At 43.8% G+C, this 21,451-nt stretch overlaps 1 protein-coding gene and 1 pseudogene across 2 annotated transcripts; both read right to left on the bottom strand.

Moving 5' to 3' along the window:
- Positions 1-1,351: 1,351 nt before the first annotated feature.
- LOC309349992 (vomeronasal type-2 receptor 26-like) lies at positions 1,352-8,108 on the bottom strand (the record flags this gene model as incomplete). The annotated part of the gene is made up of 6 exons (XM_081876514.1): positions 7,171-8,108; positions 6,084-6,375; positions 4,988-5,791; positions 4,057-4,278; positions 2,933-3,059; positions 1,352-2,250 (listed from the first exon to the last, which is right to left on the bottom strand). The coding sequence occupies exons 1-6, from the start codon at positions 7,395-7,397 to the stop codon at positions 1,352-1,354; spliced, it is 2,571 nt and encodes an 856-aa protein (XP_081732640.1). The 5' UTR covers positions 7,398-8,108.
- Positions 8,109-12,012: 3,904 nt separating this feature from the next.
- On the bottom strand, positions 12,013-20,532 carry LOC309349875 (vomeronasal type-2 receptor 26-like; annotated as a pseudogene). Its single transcript has 6 exons — positions 20,267-20,532; positions 18,415-18,706; positions 17,310-18,122; positions 14,674-14,901; positions 13,497-13,623; positions 12,013-12,911 (listed from the first exon to the last, which is right to left on the bottom strand). The product of its transcript is annotated as a vomeronasal type-2 receptor 26-like (transcript).
- Positions 20,533-21,451: the final 919 nt, after the last annotated feature.

Here is a 21,451-nt window from a genome sequence, read left to right as displayed (position 1 = left end):
TTTTGTGTTCTTGAACTGAGCAAAACGGAGTTTGCTGTGCAACGGCATTTTCGATTGTGATGTGTGTTGTGTGGCAAAGGGTGCACACATAGAACATCTGTGACTGTTTCTAAAATACTTTAAACATTGCCCTACAATTCTGTCACAGGTAACATGAGATATATTATATTCTTTTTTATAGTGTGTTGAAACTGTGTGCTTCATTATGAATCACCCTGTATAATAATATAATCTAATATAATATCGTACTTTTCCGTGTATAAGAGGAGTAAAATGGGATCCCCCCATCTTCTTAATTCTGATTCCCCCAAAATAGGGGGTGTCTTATACACGGGGGCATGTTCTACATGGGAAAATAAAGTAATATGGAATAGAATAGAATAGAATAGAATAGAATAGAATAGAATAGAATAGAATAGAATAGAATAGAATAGAATACGTCAAGGTTAAGGGAGCCCTGACCATTAGGTCCAGTCGTGGACGACTCTGGGGTTGCGGCGCTCATCTCGCTTTATTGGCCGAGGGAGCCGCCCCGCCTCTCCCCGCTTTCCACTGCTGCCTTTCGTGACCCATTGCCTTCCCCAGCTCTACTCTCCCCACCTCTTTCACAATGACTTGCCCAGATTGGCGTAGGCGGCCTGCCACTCCCGTGAGCACCGGAGTGCCTTCTCCCCTCTCTTCCCGCTTACCTCGCCCGCCCCTAACCCTGGTCAATGCAATAAAGTTCATTGGATCCCAGTCAAGGCTTGGCTAAGGTCAGCTGCTACTCTTTGGAACAGGGAGCAGAGCTTACACGATACAGAAATTAAAACAACAGACTACGGAAGATGTCTTAAATGAATTTCTCAGTGTATTGATATACAAAGCTTAGGAGAACGAAATGATGTGAAGTGAGCTTATGAATGATAGTGCATAAATGCGGGAAATGGAGCATAGAAAATTGAATACATAGAACTGGCATAACCAAACAGTATTGTGGAATATTAGAATTGATATGGTTAATAGGTAGTCATGACAAAGCAAACAGACTCAAAAACCTAACTCCTCTCCCTCTAAACTATCTTGTTGTGAGATAAATATAAGTTTCCAAAACACAAAATTATTAAAAGATAATAGTTTACAAACTAAGGGCAGTAGACCAGGACTCATTGTAGTCCTTGGCAAAGCAAGGGAGCAAAACATTTCCTCCCATCTTAGTGTTCATGTCAACAGGACTTCCTAAAATCCAGGCTAAGAAGGAACACAATCTCTTTCAGAGATGGAGAATAAACAGCATGGGTGAGTAGCTGTGTTTCCTTTATGCACTTCTGGACATCATGAACATGGCCTATTTTAAGAATCAGATGTCCCCTTAATTCCTTGTTGTCAGGTGCTCCTTTGTGTTCAGATCAGGCCTCAGCACAATAATGTAGCACTTGGGAAGGAAGATGCAGCCCAGAAGCCCAGCACTGGAGGCCAACATAGAGAAGATCTGCACGGCCACCATGTACTTGCCCTTGGTGCTCAGGTAGGTGGGCACAAAAGACACCCAAACACTGCAGAAGACCAGCATGCTGAAGGTGATCAGCTTGGCTTCGTTGAAGGAGCCAGGCAGCTTCCTGGCTAGGAAAGCCACCGTGAAGCAGGTGGCAGCCAAGAAGCCCAGGTAGCTGAGGGCAACGTAGAACATGGCCACAGACCCTTCGTTGCATTGCAGGATGATCTCTTCCACCTGGGAGCGCATGTCGGGCTCTGGGAATGGGGGAGAAGAGCCCAGCCAGATGGTGCAGATGAGAACTTGCCCCCCAGAACAGGAGATGACAATGGAGTTGGCCAGACTCTGGCCCAGCCATCTCCTCAGCCTGTTCCCGGGCTTTGTGGCCAGGAAGGCCAGCACCACTGTGATGGTCTTTGCCAAGACAGAAGAAACAGCAACTGAGAAGATGATGCTGAAGGCCGTTTGTCGGAGAAGGCAGGTCTCTTTCCTTGGGCGCCCGATGAAGAGGAAGGAGGACAGAAAGGAAAGCAGGAGGGAGACGAGCAGGTTGTAGGAGAGGTCCCGGTTGTTGGCTTGGACAATGGGAGTTTCCTTGTATTTAATGAAGATTCCCAACACAGTGTCTGCTGTTAAGGACAAGAAGAGGGCAATGGAAGCTAACACCATTCCCAAATATTCTCCATAAGTCAGGAAGGTGGTAATCTTGGGGACACATTGATCTCTGTCCTTGTTTGAATGGTGATCTTCTGAGCATTTGGTGCAATGTTCTGCATCTGGGAAAGAGGACAAAGAGTGGCTGCAGCATCAGTTACATCCCTAATGATCTGTGCTCTTTTACGTTTTGAAAAAGTCTGTGGTGGACCTCAGGAAATAAGAATGTTAAAATAGGTCAAGCAACCTTGTGATCTAGGATAAACTGAGTAGCAATGAGCACTCCACTTCTGTTAACTGCATTGTTTGGATCCTGCCTAGTCCTGAAGAAACAGCTCTTTAACTTGACATTTTAAATGCAGTTTTCTGTTGCTTCCATGCAATGTTCATAGTAGTGAGATCAAAACAGTCCATTGATTATATTGTAATAATTTTCATATGAAGTATTATTTTTTATTGTGCATTTGCTATTAAAAAATTGCTGGTTTGCATCACCTGTCCATTATTTTTTATAAATATCAAAATTATTTCCTTTTTGGTGTGACTTGGTATAAAAAATAAAAAAGGAATCCTTTATGGGCATTCCTCTCACAGCTGCTCACTTTCAACCCCAGAGATTTCTTCCTTATGGCCACTCCTTTCAACTCCCTTCCTGGATGTAATAAAGTTGATTAATCCTATGGATGTCGAGGAAGAATCCACATTCCCCAGTGTCTGCAGAAATCTCACAAAAAGTGGGTGAGACTGAATTTCTGCCCTGTGTTTACTCTCTCCAGAAATTCCTTCCCCCTTGGAGTCACCCACCTTCCTGGGCGGAGAAGGTCCCTTCCGCACACCGAGCACAAGCATAGCAGCAAATGGGCTTTCCTTCTAGAACCACCTTGGCATATCCAGGCTGACATCTTTCTGTACACCTGGAACGAGGTACGCCCTAACCAGAAAGACAAGAAGGTGCAAGAAAGAGGAACAGTTAGGAGTATTTGTGGGTATGTAATTCACTCATACAGTGAATTGAAACGGATCTCTGGACTGCAGTCTTTGACCCCCTCATCAGGGTCCTTTCAACCCCCCACTGACCATTGGAGTAACCAGAATATCATGTTCTTCATAATTCGTTCAGGACAACTGAGGTTTGCACCACAGAACTCTGATTCCTCTTCTCCGTTTACCTGCTTCCCTGCCTAAAAAATCTTCAAAGAAGATAGCAATGGAGTCTGAAATGTGATTTCCCCAAATTTCAGGATTCTGATAATCTCTCAACCACTAATTCAGATAAAATTGATATGACTTTTCCAAATATTGGTTTCCCTCACTCTGTTCTTGAGGAATGCAAGGTTTCCTCTTGTCGCTGATCTATTTCCCTAGTTATTTCTAGTTTACATGCCATTTCTTAACGTTAACCTTATGTTACAATAGGGTTGTTGCTTTTTTAAATTATCATCTTTTACCAACAACTGTGCACTTCTCTATTCCTGCACATACAATACTTTAACATTTGCAACATCTACAAGTGAGCTTACTCCACAAATTTAAGAAATCCACAATAAATCAGTAATCATCATTTCTAAAATAAATCGCTTTCCATCCTTCTGCATGTATGAAAACCCAATAGTTCCCTTTTACTAGGGGCTTTCCCTTTTCTTCTTATCTATGTAGTCCATTTGGTTAAAGATTCTATCCAGAATTCTTAAATTCTCAGTCTGGCTCGGAAATAGATAGTGTCTTTTCTAAGTACCTCTGGGCTCTATGCTTTCTGTGAGCACCCCAAATTTCCCTCCTATCTCAGCTGCTGTGGAAAGAAGGAGTGGCCGTTGCAGCTGTTATTGGACGGTCAAGACATCATTGGTCAACCTGATATAGCCATTTTGCAGCAGTTGTTCAAGGAAAGCTGCGATCTCCTAGCCTCCCCTCTCTGTGATTCCCCCTACCTTGTTGAATTTCTTGGGCCACTCAATGGCTTCTGGGTTAATGGTGAACTTTATGCTAGCAGATGTCTCTCTCCTTATATTCCCAATAACGACACAAGACTTATTGGGAGAGATCACCCAGTTCATAATATTGAAGTCTCCTGGCAGCTCCCAGTTCTCATCCAAGCACAGCCTGCCTCTGGAAGTATTCAGACACCGAATTTCTCTCAAGAAAGGGTGAAGCTGGAATGACAGGGGGAAACACCAGCACTGAGAAAGCTTGAAGCCAAGATGGATATCTCAGTCCTACTCACTTCAACCTCTTATGATTTGGGGCCTGCGTGTATCTCATGTAGACTGGAATTCCTATTCAGCCATTATTATTACTACAGACCCTGCAAGTGCCCCAATTTTCCAGGGATGTCCCTGGATTAGAGACAGTTTTTCATTTGATCCCGGAATGTCCCACTTTTCCTTTTCTTCATTGGAGAAAAGTTGGCAAATGTGGAGTTGTCCAACCCACAAGCCGTCCAATCCTGTATCGGGAATATTAATATGTTTTATATTTTAGTATGAATTTCTTTATTTTGGGAGCTGCCCAGAGTGCTGAGGAAAGCCAAAAAGATGTGTGGGATATAAACAGTGATATATTTCTAGCAAAGAGGGTGCCGGAAATCACCATGAACACCTCTCTCTGAGAATGGCAATGGTACCCGCCTGAGAGGTGCCAGAACTGAGTTTGAGTGCATCCCGACCCCCCAGAAAAAAAGCCCTAGGTATCAACAGTAAAATTTTCATTATGGAATGGGATGTCCCTATTTTCATCAGAGAAATGTTGGGCGGTATGCTACTATTACTAATACTAATAGTAATTATGATATGTTGCATGTTTATCCCCAGTCAAGATCAGCATCAGTGTGGACTGCAGGTTGCAAAAAGGGGAAGGAAATACCTGCCACGGCTGTAGCCTTTGGGGTCCCCATTGCTCTCCTTCCTCCACCATCAGCCTCCTCTGGGATCTCGATGAAAGCGAAGCATGCAAGGCCTGAGCCACAGCCTGAACATTGATGTAAGTGCCATAGCTGTCATAAGACAGGGCTCTCTCATACTCCTCTTGGGGTAATGGCTGCAGGTTCTCCTCCTCTTTGCATCTTATCCTGCCTTTCACGGACAACAAATGCTTTGAATATGAACACTCAAATGCTTGATTGAAATAATCCCTAAGATTGAACTGCAATTTCTCACCTTTGCTGCTCCTTATTCCAATCTGAATTGCAAAGGACAGAGAACCATGGAGGTGCTGGAATAAATTTGGAGGGATGTAAAAGCCATTTCTGATTTCTAGCAAAGCTGTTGTGATCCAGACTTTTGCCCCTATTTCCTTCTCATATACCATGTTTATTGACAGGAGTATTATGATACCTACTGCATTGGTTATATAGGAAACAAATATCCCAACTTGTCTCCATAGGAAAAAAGGTTCCCCAGGCCTGATAAATTGACCTGGATCATTTTCTGGTACTCTTTTTGATAAAGCAATGCAGATCCCTTTGCTGAGCATCAGAGGTTTCAAAGCGCTCACAAATCTTTCTCCACTGTCATTGTCTGGAGTGAAGAGGCCAATCCACGTCCATCCAAAATACAGGAACAATTCAACAATCCCCTGGTACTGACTTTCCTCTTTGGGACTCATCCGGTAGACAAAAGGGAACAGGGTTTTACCTTCGAGAAACTGGACAGTAAAACCATGACTGATCTAGCAAGGAAAGCAAAAGACCAGCAATTTACTTTAATTTCAGCATAACAGATATTTAATTATCTGTAATGACTGATATGTAAATCTCTGCTGGCTGAGGCTGATGGGAGTTTTAGTCTGAAACATCTGGAGGTGTCAAGTTGGTGAAGGCTCAGTTTTGAAAAAGGGATGTAGCATCCATAGCTCAGGATTTTCCCATTTTTAAAAATATCCCTGCTTGACCCCTCCCAAGAGAAAATAGAATTTTACACAGTTGAAATTCTCTGTCCTTCCATGCTCTCCCAATACTTACCTGTGGGATTTTGTAGATGCCTGACAAGGCTGAAATCACTCTCGAGATGAAAGTGTTGCCTCTTTCCATAACAGCCAGCAGGTGATTCTGTTCTCCACAGTGATAATTGGGAATATTGCATCCACTGCCTGCAAGCAGCTCTAGCATGGCGTCCGAAGTCATCCTTGCATCGAAATAGTTCTCATAGATGTTGTAGCCCAGGGTGATGTTGGGTAAGAGCCTGAGATCCCGGTTGATCTCTTGGATGGTGAGCAGGAAAGACAACATGTGCCAGTAGAACCTAGCTGCCTCCCTGCAATAAATGAATTCTTTAAAAAGAGTGAAACTGGCATTCATATTAATGGGGTTGGGGACATTATATGATCCACAAAGATTAATATTTGTTTGTTTCTTTGTTTATCCATCCTTTTGCATCGACATCAAACCTTTTCCTGTCTAGCATAAAATAAAAATTTGGAAATCTCTGCTCCATAACCGGAGCTTTGATGCAAACAGCGCACAGCTGTTCAACAGTGGAACAGACTCCCTCCGAAGGTGACCATGTGTCATGGATGCTCCAGGTGAGATTCCTCCAGGTCCCTTCCATCTCTACAACTCTATGTTTCTATTCTTCTGTGGTTCTATGAGTAAGAAATGAAGGCGCCCCTCAACATTTGAGATATACTGGGAAGTTGCTGCAAAGGCTGCTTTTTTTGCAGTGGTCTTTGGCTTCTTCCAAGGGGCTAGACTATAGGTAGATAAGAGACAATTTTATTGACGGAAGAGAAGCACCAAATACCTCAGTCCCCTTTTAGTTACATAAGGGGCCTGGTGGCTTGCAGGTTTGAGTGTGTGGTAAAATTATAATTTTGTCCATATTCTGGATCAGAAACTACACGAATGAGCACCCCCCTTTACTAGAATCTTTTACTAGACACCCCTTCCCAGCTCCCAGCTCCTCCAACAGCAAGCCCAGTAGTCAGGGCAGGGTAGTCCTGCAACACCAGCCCTTGGCTCCCCAGCCCTGAGAAAGGGGCTATTTCCTTGATAAATAGGAACCATTATAAGGAGTGGAGGACCATGAAACCATCTGCATATAAGTAGATACACTTCAGTCCTGGCGAAGGGTGTCTGAGAAAAGTTGTATGGCGTTTCCTCAACAAAGCGTTTTGGAGAGATGATCCCACTGATGAGAAAGTGTCCAGGCCGGTAGTAATTGCGAGCATCCGTTTCATCCCTGACCAGATTCAAGGGGCATTTCGCCTTGTGGTTCCCACAGACTCCAAAGGGCATCATGAGCAGCAGAAGCAGCAACAGAAGGAGCAGGGATCTCATTCTGGCTCTGCCTCCTCCTCCTCTTACCTGCCAAGGAGGCAAAGCAGAAGAACCCAAAGACTCTTTCAAGGCCAGACTGCCTGGGCTTTCCCAATCTGGGTGGTTTTCAACTCTACCTTCAGAGCTCGGAAGCCCAAGGCAGGCACACCCCTCTTTCGCCAGCTCTGCATCTTGACTCAGTCTGTCTCCAGCACAGGAAATATTCTCTGCACCAACTTTTTCCTCCTAGACACAGTGCAATTAATATTGTCATGCTGCTGTTGCTTTCCGAGCCTCATGCAATCTACAGAAATATCTCCTGAGCTTTCAGAAGATGAGAAGACCATAATTTTGATTATTCCAAGTGGAATAAGTTTCATCACAATAACTTTCTGGAGTCTTGAATGGCTAAAGCAGCAGGTGCAGAGCTGGAGAAAAACATGTTGGACAGAAGTCAAGGGGTGTGTTTGGGAGTTGGAAGTTTGGCCTGAACTTTGCTCACAAGCACCAAAGAAGGAGCTGGATCCGACCATGGGCTCTCCTTCCTTGGACGTTTTGAAGCAGAGGTTGGATGGCTATCTGTTGGGATTCTTTAGCTGAGATTCCTGCATTGCAGAGGGTTGGACTAGAGGACCTTGGGGTCCCTTTCCAAGTCTCCCATTCTATGATTCATTGGAGGTTTTTAAGAAGAGGTCGGACAGTCAGGGATGGACAGCAGCCAGATGAAGAAGTCCCAGCATCGTATCCCAGGCATCCAAACTCTTTTAAAATGTAGAGTATTTTTGGGAGGGCAGAGGCTGTTATTGGGTTGTAGTTTTTATTTGATTATATATATTGTGGTTTTACATTTTGATTTTGCTCTCTGAACCACCCTGAGGCCTCCAGGCATAGGGCGGTATATAGATTCAACAAGTAAATAAATATGAAGGAATAAATGGAGAATGCTGAGAATCCTCAGTACTGTGAACGGGATACATGGTGGTGAGATCTTGCTTCCTGGAGGCTGCTAGAGACAGAGACTGGTAGAGCCTGCGATGGGGAGGGTTTTCTCAAGCCCGTCTCTGGCCCCTTTGGGTGGGTCTGGGCTGCTTGATTCCTGCCGCTCTCTTCTGGTTCTCTCCCTGAAGGGAAGTAGCGCCTTGGTGGCTTCAAAGCCACTTCAAGTGAATTTCCACCCCATCTTTGAAAGGCTTCTCCAACAGAGGGGAGCTCTCTGGGGTTGGTTGAGGGGAAAAAGGTTGCTCTGAACTTTCGACTCTCCCTTCCCCTTCGACATGTTCTGGGGAAGGAGAGCTTCTGTTGCACATGGAGCCAACTTTCTCCTGGTCTTTGAGCAGAAACTTCTCTACTTGTAAACAATTGCGTGTGCAGAAGCCAGATGTGATGGAAAAGTTGGTTCCATAAGTATTTCTTTTTTACTTTTATCTCCTGCCAGCAAATGGTGAAAGAACGACAGCCTCTGATTGGCTGAGGTTCCAGGAGGAAGAGTTTAAAAAGAGAGACGTTGGAGGGAGACAGGGAGTTGGGCTGTTGAGGGTGGTGTGGTTGGTTGAGTTGAGCTGGTTGAGGAAGGAGGTTGGGCGTTAGATAGGGAGATAGGAAAGGAGTCAGGTTGAAATACAAAGAGTGTTGAGGAGGCAGAGATGGTTCTGGAGAAAAGGTCCACTCCACTGTACAGTGAAGGACTGAGTGTAGTGTCTGCGTGTAGTGTCCTGCGGGAGTAATAGGACCAGATCTTGCAGGGAGACTGAGGCTGAGACAGAAGTAGGAGCTGAGGTCTACTTAGGTCTCAAACTAGTCTGGAGGGGAGAGACTCTTCTGAGGAAAGAAGAGACTCCCAAAACCCAGTGAAGGAAGGGTGTGTGTGGTGAACCCTTAAGACTGTTACTGAAAGTCCGCCCTCAGTTTGTTAAAGGGGTGGGTAACTGAAGGAAAAGAGGGATGCGGGTGGTGCTGTGGTCTAAACCACAGAGCCTAGGGCTTGCCTAGGTCGGCGGTTCAAATCCCCACGACGGGGTGAGCTCCCGTTGCTCGGTCCATGCTCCTGCCAACCTAGCAGTTTGAAAGAACATCAGAGTACAAGTAGATAAATAGGTACTTCTCCAGTGGGAAGGTAAACGATGTTTCCGTGCACTGCTCTGGTTCTCCAGAAGCGGCTTAGTCATGCTGGCCACATGACCCAGACATGCTGGCCACATGACCTGCGGACAAACGCTGGCTCCGCGACTGGACTTAACTGTTAAGGCTCCCATTATCTTTAACTGAAGGAAAGTACCGCCTTAGAACGGAACCAAACTATAAAGCTGAAACCTGTGAAAATGAATTGAACTAGCGTATTATTATTGGAGTAACCTAAGTTTCTCCACTTGTATTATACTACCTTGTTTAAAAATAAATCTTTACTGTTATTTTAAAAACATCTGCTTGAGACTCCAGCTCACTGGTTATCCCCCACACCCAGGTCCCCTACAGAATACTCTGGGATAGTTAGCATTGGTTTTAAGGGTGGTTCAGTGAGGTGGGGGCAATATATGTAAAAAAGAGCAGGCACATTGAGGCGCCAAGCCCGTTGCATCAGGCTAGCATTCTAGCAGTTTTATTATTCTTTATCAATTTATTTATTAATATTTACTTCTTTCTTACTTACTCATTTCATCTCTTGCATAAAATCCACGTACCACAGGGTTAGGCCAATAACTCCCAAAGCACTTTATGTAACAATCATAAAAAGTTTACAAACTTACTTCAGAACATACAAAAAGTTAAAATAATAAAACAGACTCAAATTACCTCAACTTCCTAAGAATCTGGGTGGATCCTTAACGAAAATATATTTTTTATAACAATTTAATAAAGTCTCCATAGATATTCCAAAACACCTTTCTTCTTGTACAATTTGTAAAAATAAATACATAATTTCTTCTTGACTCCTCACTCTCCTTTCTCGATGTTTGTTTTTATTACTCCTTTTTATCAGATGTTTTAAAATATATATGCTTTTATTATGTAAGCCCTGATGTCATATTTCAATAATCCTCTGCCTTTGACTTCATGTATGGATGATGGTTTGACAGATAATATATCCAGGGTCTCCATTCTTCCTTAAACAATCCATCATTTTGGATGGTCATTTTGGATGGTAATTTTAGCAGGTAATTTCACCATTTCAGCATATTCCCCCAGTTTCATAAGCCATTGAGGGGGCAACTCCCATCTCTTGCGGGGGTGCAATTAGTGCCAGCACCGTCCGTTAAGAGTCTGGGTGTAATCTTCGATACCTCCCTCTCTATGGAGGCGCAGATTACAGCTATAACAAAGGCGGCATTTTTTCATCTCCGCCAAGCTAAGCAGTTGGCCCCTTATCTCTCTCGCCCTGACCTAGCCACTGTGATCCATGCGACGGTCACCTCCAGACTGGATTATTGTAACTCGCTCTACGTGGGGCTGCCCTTGAGACTGACCCAGAAACTCCAGCGGGTGCAGAATGCCGCGGCGAGACTCCTTATGGGGTCTTCGCTGCGAGATCACATTCATCCGGTACTATACCAGCTGCACTGGCTCCCGGTGGAGTACAGGATCAGGTTTAAGGTGCTGGTTTTAACCTTTAAAGCCCTATACGGCCTAGGACCCTCGTACCTACGGGACCGCCTCTCCTGGTATGCCCCACAGAGAAACCTACGGTCTGCAAATAATAACATCTTCAAGGTCCCAGTCCTCAGAGAGGTTAGGCTGGCCTCAACTAGAGCCAGGGCCTTCTCGGCTGCGGCTCCAATCTGGTGGAATGCTCTGTCACAAGAGACTAGGGCCCTGCGGGACCTGACATCCTTCCGCAGGGCCTGCAAGACAGAGTTGTTCCACCAGGCCTTTGGTCAGGGCGCAGCCTGACTCCCTCCTCTGGCAACCTGCACAGAATCTTGCTTAATCAGTTGCCATTAATTTGATTTTAATTGATTTTTATAATGAAATATTTTTAGAATGTGCGATTATCTGATTGTTTGATTGTTTGATTGTTGTTAGCCGCCCTGAGCCCGGCTTCGGCTGGGGAGGGCGTGATATAAATAAAATTTATTATTATTATTATTATTATTATTATTATTATTATTATTCCTCTTTGGTGGGGAAGTCTTTCCATTTCTGTGCATATAAAGTTCTAGCTGCTGTGGTTGTAGACATACATAAACTAGTCAGCTTTCTCTGGACCTTTATTTATTAATTTTATATTGCACCCTTCATTGGAATTCTACAGGTTGAATTGCTAAAAGACTGAGAGCTTAGTGAGCTTACCACCAATTTGAAGTGTTGAAAATTTAAGTAGGATGCAATCTTAGCTTATTAACCTATTCTAAATGCTTCATCAGTGGCTGTTCTGCCAATTATTTTCACTTCCCATCTGATCTTGGTTTTGCTCTATAAATGGGGACCTGAATGGGAGGAACCTGAGTTGGAGGAGGAGGAGACCTCTCGCTCTTCCTTCCGGACTGAGCATAAGATGCCTCCTCTTAAAAGGTTTGGCAGGCAGGGAATACAACTATCTGGCTTCGTCTCATTGCTTCCCTCCAATAGATGAGTAGCTGTGTTTCCTTTATGCACTTCTGGACATCATGAACATGGACTATTTTAGGAATCAGATGTCCCCTTAATTCCTTGTTGTCAGGTGCTCCTTTGTGTTCAGCTCAGGCCTCAGGACAAAAATGTAGCACTTGGGAAGGAAGATGCAGCCCAGAAGCCCAGCACTGGAGGCCAACATAGAGAAGATCTGCATGGCCACCATGTACTTGCCCTTGGTGCTCAGGTAGGTGGGCACAAAAGACACCCAAACACTGCAGAAGACCAGCATGCTGAAGGTGATCAGCTTGGCTTCGTTGAAGGAGCCAGGCAGCTTCCTGGCTAGGAAAGCCACCGTGAAGCAGGTGGCAGCCAAGAAGCCCAGGTAGCCGAGGGCAACGTAGAACATGGCCACAGACCCTTCGTTGCATTGCAGGATGATCTCTTCCACCTGGGAGCGCATGTCGGGTTCTGGGGATGGGGGAGAAGAGCCCAGCCAGATGGTGCAGATGAGAACTTGCCCCCCAGAACAGGAGATGACAATAGAGTTGGCCAGACTCTGGCCCAGCCATCTCCTCAGCCTGTTCCCGGGCTTTGTGGCCAGGAAGGCCAGCACCACTGTGATGGTCTTTGCCAAGACAGAAGAAACAGCAACTGAGAAGATGATGCTGAAGGCCGTTTGTCGGAGAAGGCAGGTCTCTTTCCTTGGGCGCCCGATGAAGAGGAAGGAGGACAGAAAGGAAAGCAGGAGGGAGACGAGCAGGTTGTAGGAGAGGTCCCGGTTGTTGGCTTTGACAATGGGAGTTTCCTTGTATTTAATGAAGATTACCATCACAATGCCTGCTGTTAAGGACAAGAAGAGGGCAATGGAAGCTAAAACTATTCCCAAATATTCTTCATAAGCCAGGAAGATGATAATCTTGGGGACACATTAATCTCTGTCCTTGTTTGAATGGTGATCTTCTGAGCATTTGGTGCAATGTTCTGCATCTGGGGAAGGGAAAAAAATGGCTGCAGCATCACTTACACCCCTAATGATCTGTGCTCTATTAACATTGTGATCTAGGATAAACTGAGAGGCAGTGACCACTCCACTTCTGTTAACTGGATCCTGACTATTCCTCTGAACCTTTAAAATGCAGACATGCAAAGTTCATAGCAGTGAGATCAAAACGGTCCATAGATTATAATTGTAATAATTTTCAAATAAAGTATTGTTTATTTTTTAGTGTGCTTTTGCTGTTAGTAATTTGCTGCTTTTCATCGTCTATCCATTATTTTTGATAAGTGTCAACATTATTTCCTTTTTGTGTGGCTTGTTTTAAAAAATAAAAAAGGAATGCTTTGCGGGCATTCCTATCAGAGCTGCCCAGTTTGCACCCCAGAGATTTCTTCCTTATGGTCATTCCTATCAACTCACTTCCTGGATGTAATAAAGGTGATTAATACTAAGGAAGTCGAGGAAGGATTCCTATTCCCCTATGTCTGCAGAATTCTCACAAAAAGTGTGTGAGACTGAATTTCTGCCCTGTGTTTACTCTCTCCAGGAATTCCTTTCCCCATGGAGTCACCCACCTTCCCAAGCGGAGAAGGTCCCTTCCGCACACCGAGCACAAGCGTAGCAGCAAACAGGCTTTCCTTCTAGAATCACTTTGGCATATCCAGGTCGACATCTTTCTGTACACCTGGAACGAGGTACAGTCTAACCAGAAAGACAAGAAGGTGCAACAAAGAGGAACAGTTAGGAGTAACGCGATCTCTATAGCATGGTGGTGATCCCTGACAACCGGTCTTCCCGGCTCAGGATGATGGGAGCTGTAGTCCAAAGACTGGGGACCCAAGTTTGGGAAAGCCTGATCTACCCAAAGATTTGCAGTTGTGGCCCCCAATGAATCATTCAGGAAATCATCACAGCTCTACATCACATCACATAGAAGGTTGGGGAGGGGTCTGTCTGGCAGGGAATCCTGAGAGATCCCAGTTGCCGTTTCCAGCAGCCAAGAACCTCAGTAGCCTGCCATCTCCCCATTCCCTTAATGCGGTCAGTTCTCTTTAGCTTCAGAACATGATCTCTGGAATGCAGCCTGGAATTTCAACCCTGCACTGACCATTGGGGTGACCAGAATATCTTGTGCTTGAAATTTAGTTCAGTACAACTGAGGTTTGAGCCACAGAACTTTGTTTCATCTTCTCCATTTACCTGTTTCCCTTCTTAAAAAAACTTCAAAGCAAATGACAATGGGTCTGACATGTGATTCTCCCAAATTTCAGGATTCGAATAATCTCTCACATGGTTCATTCCCATGTTTGTGTTTGTGTTTGTGTGTGTCAGAGAGAGAGAGAGAGAAAGCTCTTTGCTGTTCAATGCCCAACTGAAAGGAGAGTTGGGGTTTTTGGGGGGGTTTTTTGCCAAATTGCTTTAATTGATTTTCCAAATTTCACCACATCAACCACAAATTAAGACAAATTTAATACAAGTGAGCTTACTCACAAATTAAAAAAAATATACAATAAATCAGTAATTATCATTTCTAAAATAAATTACTTTTCATCCTTCTGCATGTGTGAAAGGTCAATATCCTTTATTTGAGCATCCCAAATTCCACTCCTATCTCAGCAGCTAGAGAAAGAAGGAGTGGTGGTTCCAGCTGTTACTGGACAGTCAGCCTGACATGGTCATTCTGCAGTGGTTGTTCAAGGAACACCACAATCAGGATCTCCTAGCCCCCCCTCCCCCAATTATTCCCTCTACCTTATTGAATTTCTTGTTCCACTCAATGGCTTCTGGATTAATGGTGAACTTTATACCAGCAGACGTCTCACTCCTTATATTCCCAATTTTCACAAGGTCACGAGACTTATTGGGAGACATCACCCAGTTCATAATATCGAAGTCCGCTGGTAGCTCCCAGTTCTCATCCAAGCACAGTCTGCCCCTGGAAGTATTCAGACACCGGATTTCTCTCAAGAAAGGGTGAGGCTGGAATGGCAGGGGAAAGCAGCAGCATTAAGAAACTGGGAAGCTACAACAGGCAATTAATCAAGCCAAAATGGGGAAAACACCGGGGCCAGGTGGTCTATCAGCAAAGTACTATAAGAAATTACAAGATTATTTGGCACAACCACTAAAAGATTTAAGATACTTACATTACGCTGATTCTGAAAAAAGATACAGATCTATTATCAGTCAAAAATTATAGGCTGATTTCTCTATTAAATAATGACTATAAGCTGTTTGCAGACCTATTGACAAACAACATGAAAGTGCTATTAATGGATTTAATTCATCAGGACCAGGCTGGTTTTTTACCAGGCCGCCAGATGAAGGATAATATAAGGAATATAATTGATATAATAGAAGATCTGGAGGTTAGAAATGATAGGCAAGCAGTGTTGATTTTTATAGACGCAGAGAAGGCATTTGACCATGTTTCATGGACTTCTACAAAGAAGACTATAGAGATGATGAATTTCAGAGAGTCATTACAGTGGTACCTCAGGTAAAGAACTTAATTCGTTCTGGAGGTCCATTCTTAACCTGACACTGTTCTTAACCTGAGGTACTACTTTAGCTAATGAGGTCTTCCGCTGCCGCCGCACGATTTCTGTTCTTATCCTGAAGCAAAGTTCTTAACCCGAGGTACTATTTCTGGGTTGCCAGAGTCTGTAACCTGTAGCATCTGTAACCTGAAGTGTCTGTAACCTGAGGTACCACTGTACTTAGAGGAATTGACTCAATTTATTCTGACTAACAGGCTATGATGATAGTAAATAATGTAATAAGAGAAAAACTCAAAATAATGAAAGGGACAAGACAGGGATATCCCCAGTCACCATTATTATTTTAGTTTTAGAGACCCTGGTCAGAAGTAGAAGATCAGATGAAGAAATAAAAGGGATAACAGTAGGTTAAAGGTAAAGGTAAAGGGACCCCTGACCATTAGGTCCAGTCCTGACTGACTCTGGAGTTGCGGCGTTCATCTTGCTTTATTGGCAGAGGGAGCCGGCGTACATCTTCCGGGTCGTGTGGCCAGCATGACTAAGCCGCTTCTGGCGAACCAGAGCAGCTCATGGAAACGCCGTTTACCTTCCCTCCGGAGCGGTACCTATTTATCTACTTGCACTTTGACATGCTTTCGAATTGCTAGGTTGGCAGGAGCAGGGACTGAGCAATGGGAGCTCACCCCGTCACGGGGATTCGAACCACCGACCTTCTGATTGGCAAGTCCTAGGCTATGTGGTTTAACCCACAACGCCACCCGCACCCCAACATTAGGTTACAAAGCATATAAACTCAAGGCATTTGCAGATGACCAAGTGGTAACTGTAGAAGACCCCATGGCTAGTAAACCAAGGGTCTTGAACAGATTCTCAAGTTTGGAGAAGTAGCAGGTTTTAAACTAAATAAAGGTAGAACGAAAGTATTGGTGTAAAATGTGAAAGAGCAAAATAAAAAAGACAAAAAACGGAACTGATGATTGAGAAGAAAGTTTAATATTTAGGAGTATGGATAACAGCTATGAACATAAATATTTTTAAGAATAACTACACAGGAGCTTGGAGAGAAATGAAGAAAAACTTAATTTATATATATATAAATTATATATATAATTTATATAATTTATATATATAATCTTGTTACTGTTCCAGTAACAAGAAGCCGAAAGCACCAGCCTGAAGATGACGAGTGAGACCTCGTCGAAACGTCGCCTAGACACCCCAACTTTTACACGGGAAGACACCCGAGGACACCAAAACCTGCATTCCTGTACCCGTGAAAATCTACGAAAGCAAATATATATATATATATATATATATATGAATGAGAGATATCTGGAGGGTGGCAGCACGACAACAGGACTTTTCTGTGGTGGCTCCTCGCTTGGGGGATGCTGTCCTTTGCCTTTGTGACAAATCTTTAGGTGCCAGGCGAGAAAGTTATTCTGTAACCAGGATTTGGGTGGATAAAACCATCTCTGGGCATTTTAATGTGCTTTTGGTTTGCTTGTTTTGTTTCTTTCATTTGCTTTTTCTATTCTCATTTTGTATTTTTATTCTGTAAACCACCCTGTGATCTTCAGATGAAAGTTGATATATAAACAGAATAATACTAATATTATTACTACAGACCCTCCAAAGGTCAAAATGGCACCCAGTTGAGAGGTGCTGGAACTGAGTTCCAGCGAGTTCCCCCTGAAGAAAGCCCTGGGTATAAATAGCAAAATGATCGTTATGGGATGGGACATCCCTATTTTCATCGGAGACATGTTGGAAGGTAAGCTACTATTAGTAATACTAAAAGTAACTATGATATTTTGCAGGTCTATCCACAGTTAGACAGATCAGCATCTGTGTGGACTGCAGGTTGCAAAAAGGGGAAGGAAATACCTGCCACGGCTGTAGCCTTTGGGGTCCCCATTGCTCTCCTTCCTCCACCATCAGCCTCCTCTGGGATCTAGTGGAAAGTGAAGCATGCAAGGCCTGAGCCACAGCTTGAACATGGATGTAAGTGCCATAGCTGTCTAGAGACAGGATTGTCTCACATACCCCTTGGAACACCATCTCCATTTCCTCCTCCTCTCTGCATCTTATTCGGCCTTTCACAGACAACAGATGCTTTGAATATGAACACTGAAAAGCTTCATCCAAAAAATCTCCAAGAAGATTGGACTGCGATTTATATTTCTCACCTTTGTTGCTCCTTATTCCGGTCTGAATTTCAAAGGACAGAGAACCATGGAGGTGCTGGAAGTAATTTGTAGGGATGTAAAAGCTAAATCTGATTTCTTGCGAAGCTGTTGTGATCCAGACTTTCGCCCCTATTTCCTTCTCATAGATATCGTGTATTACCATGAGTATTATGATAACATGTGCATTGGTTATATAGGAAACAAATACCCCAACTTGTCTCCATAGGAAAAAAGGTTCCCCAGGTCTGATAAATTGTTCTATATTATGTTCTGGTAGTCTTTTTGATAAAGCAATGCAGGTTCCGCTGCTGAGCATCAGAGGTTTCACAGCGCTCACAAATCTTTCTCCACTGTCATTGTCTGGAGTGAAGAGGCCAATCCACGTCCATCCAAAATACAGGAGTAATTCAACAATCCCCTGGTACTGACTTTCCTCTTTGGGACTCATCCGGTAGACAAAAGGGAACAGGGTTTTACCTTCGAGAACCTGGGCAGTGAAGCCATGATTGATCTAGCAAGGAAAGCAAAAGATCAACAATTTATTTTACTTTCAGCACAACAGATATTTAATTATATGAAATGACTGATATCTAAATCTCTGCTGGCTGAGGCTGATGGGAGTTTTAGTCTGAAACATCTGGAGGTGTCAAGTTGGTGAAGGCTCAGTTTTGAAAAAGGGATGTAGCATCCATAGCTCAGGATTTTCCCATTTTTAAAAATATCCCCACTTGACCCCTCCAAAGGGAAAGTAGAATCTTACGCAGCTGAAATTCTCTTTCCCTCCATGCTCTCCCACTACTTACCTGTGGGATTTTGTAGATGCCTGACAAGGCTGAAATCACTCTTGAGATGACAGTATTGCCTCTTTCCAGAACAGCCAGCAGGTGATTCTGTTCTCCACAGTGATAATTGGGAATATGGCATCCACTGCCTGCAAGCAGCTCTAGCATGGCATCCGAAGTCATCCTTGCATCGAAATAGTTCTCATAGATGTTGTAGCCCAGGGTGATGTTGGGTAAGAGCCTGAGATCCTGGTTGATCTCTTGGATGGTGAGCAGGAAAGACAACATGTGCCAGTAGAACCTAGCTGCCTCCCTGCAATAAATGAATTCTTTAAAAAGAGTGAAACTGGCATTCATATTAATGGGGTTGGGGACATTATATGATCCACAAAGATTAATATTTGTTTGTTTGTTTGTTTATCCATCCTTTTGCATCAACATCAAACCTTTTCCTGTCTAGCATAAAATAAAAATTTGGAAATCTCTGCTCCATAACCGGAGCTTTGATGCAAACAGCACACAGCTGTTCAACAGTGGAACAGACTCCCTCCGAAGGTGACCATGGGTCATGGATGCTCCAGGTGAGATTCCTCCAGGTCCCTTCCATCTCTACAACTCTATGATTCTTTTCTACTGTGTTTCTATGAGTAGGAAATTAAGGCGGCCCTCAAAATTTGAGATATACTGGGAAGCTGCTCCCTAGGTTGCTTTTCCTGCAGTGGTCTTTGGCGCCTTCCAAGGGGCTAGACTACAGGTAGATAAGAGACAATTTTATTGAAAGAGAGGAAGCACCAAATACTTCAGTACACTTTTACTTAGAAATGAGGCCTGGTGGCTTTCAGGTTTGAGTGTGTAGTAGAATTTATAATTTTGCTCATATTTTTCATCACTGACTCCACCAATGAGGACACCCCCTGGTCTGTATTATTTTACATAATCATTTTATTTGAAGCATATCATTCCTGTTCTTCGCCCATAAAAATCCAGCCATTTTCAGGAGTTTCTTAAAACGCTTCTAATTTTTTTAAAAAAATGACAGAAAGGGGAAAGTGCTGGGATTGGAGGAGGAAACCTTTAATGTAGCTGAGACAGATTTCCCCATGATGGGCTGTAGGTCTCCCGTTGCATTGTGTAAAGAGATTTGTGCTAAGGTTGTTCACAAATGACCCAAATAGAATAAACATAAAATAATCATAGCAGCTTGGAAATTGCTTGAGTTTCATGCCACCCTCTGGCTTAGGAAGAAACCTCAAACACCTCACTACTTTGAAATGAGGCCAGTTGTGTGTGGTCAAAAAAGGAATAATTCCTTTTCACATTTTACAGATCTAAGTCCACTTACAAGGAACTCCCCTGACATATTATTTTATTTATCCTTTCAATTAAAGCACATCTTTCCTGCTCTTCAGCTACGAAAGGTCCCCAAGAGGCTCTTAAAATTCCATGTGCAAAACTGTAGCATTCCTTAATGACAGTTTATGAATGGTCCAAATGGAATAATATTGCATAAAACCTTTAAGCCTTGGAAATTGTCTGAGTTTCAAGGCATCCCGCAGGTGGGGAAATTCAGTGCATCCTTTTGAACCCTTACCAGATTTCTTGCATTCTTCTAAAAGCAACACAGAGGAATAGGTACAGGATTGTTTTACTTAGGAAGACAGAGGGAACAAGGAAATTGGAGAGGTTTGTGTGGAATCTTCTCCTGGACGACCCAGCTCCCATCAGCCCCAGCCAGCAAGACCAATGGTCAGGGCAGGGCAGTCCTGCAACATCAGCCCTTGGCTCCCCAGCCCTGAGAAAGGGGCTATTTCCTATTTCAACCATTGCAAGGACTGGAGGACCATGAAACCCAGCCGCATATGATCTTACATACACTTCATTCCTGGCGAAGGGTGTCTGAGTAAAGTTGTATGGAGTTGTCTCAATAAGGCGTTTTGGAGAGATGATCCCACTGATGAGAAAGTGTCCAGGCCGGTAGTAATTGCGAGCATCCGTTTCATCCCTGACCAGATTCAAGGGGCATTTCGCCTTGTGGTTCCCGCAGACTCCAAAGGGCATCATGAGCAGCAGAAGCAGGGATCTCATTCTGGCTCTGCCTCCTCCTCCTCTTACCTACCAAGGAGGCAAAGCAGAAGAACCCAAAGACTCTTTCAAGGCCAGACTGCCTGGGCTTTCCCAATCTGGGTGGTTTTCAACTCTACCTTCAGAGCTCGGAAGCCCAAGGCAGGGACACCCCTCTTTTGCCAGCTCTGCATCTTGACACAGTCTGTCTCCAACACAGGAAAGATTCTCTGCACCAACTTTTTCTTTCCCAGTCACAGTGCAATTAATATTGCCATGCTGTTGTTGCTTTCCGAGTCTTGTGCTACCCCCAGAAATATCTCCTGAGCTTTCAGAAGATGAGATGACTATAATTTTGATTATTCTAAGTGGAATAAGTTTCACCACAATAACTTTCTGGAGTCTTGAATGGCTCAAGCGGCAGGTGCAGAGCTGGAGAAAAACATGTTGAACAGAAGTCAAGGGGTGTGTTTGGGAGGTGGAAGTTTGGCCTGAACCTTGCTCCCAAGGACCAAAGAGCCCTGAAGCTGGATCCGACCATGGACTCTCCTTCCTTGGAGATTTTAACGCAGAGTTTGGATGGCCATCTGTTGGGATTCTTCAGCTGAGATTCCTGCATTGCAGAGGGTTGGACTAGAGGACCTTGGGGTCCCTTTTCAAGTCTCCCATTCTATGATTCATTGGAGGTTTTTAAGAAGAGGTGGGAAAGTCAGGGATGGACAACAGCCAGATGTAGGAGTCCTAGCCTTGTATCCCAGGCATCCTAAGCCCTTTTAAAATGTGGGGGTTTTGGGGGTATTATTGGCTTGTTGTTTTTATTTTGATTATATATGTTGTGGTTTTATATTTTGATTTTGTTCTGTGAACAGCCTTGAGACCTCCAGGGATAGGGCGATATATAGATTCAGTACATCAATAAATAAAGGAATAAATATGAATAAATAAAAATCAATCAATGGAGAATGCTGAAAAATGCCATCCTCACTACTGTGAACGG

The sequence above is a fragment of the Podarcis erhardii genome (genome assembly GCF_964252035.2).
Source record: "Podarcis erhardii genome assembly, chromosome: 9".
NCBI lineage: Eukaryota > Metazoa > Chordata > Lepidosauria > Squamata > Lacertidae > Podarcis > Podarcis erhardii.
The sequence above is the reverse complement of the archived record's forward strand: the minus strand, read 5'-3'. Positions and strand labels throughout refer to the sequence as shown.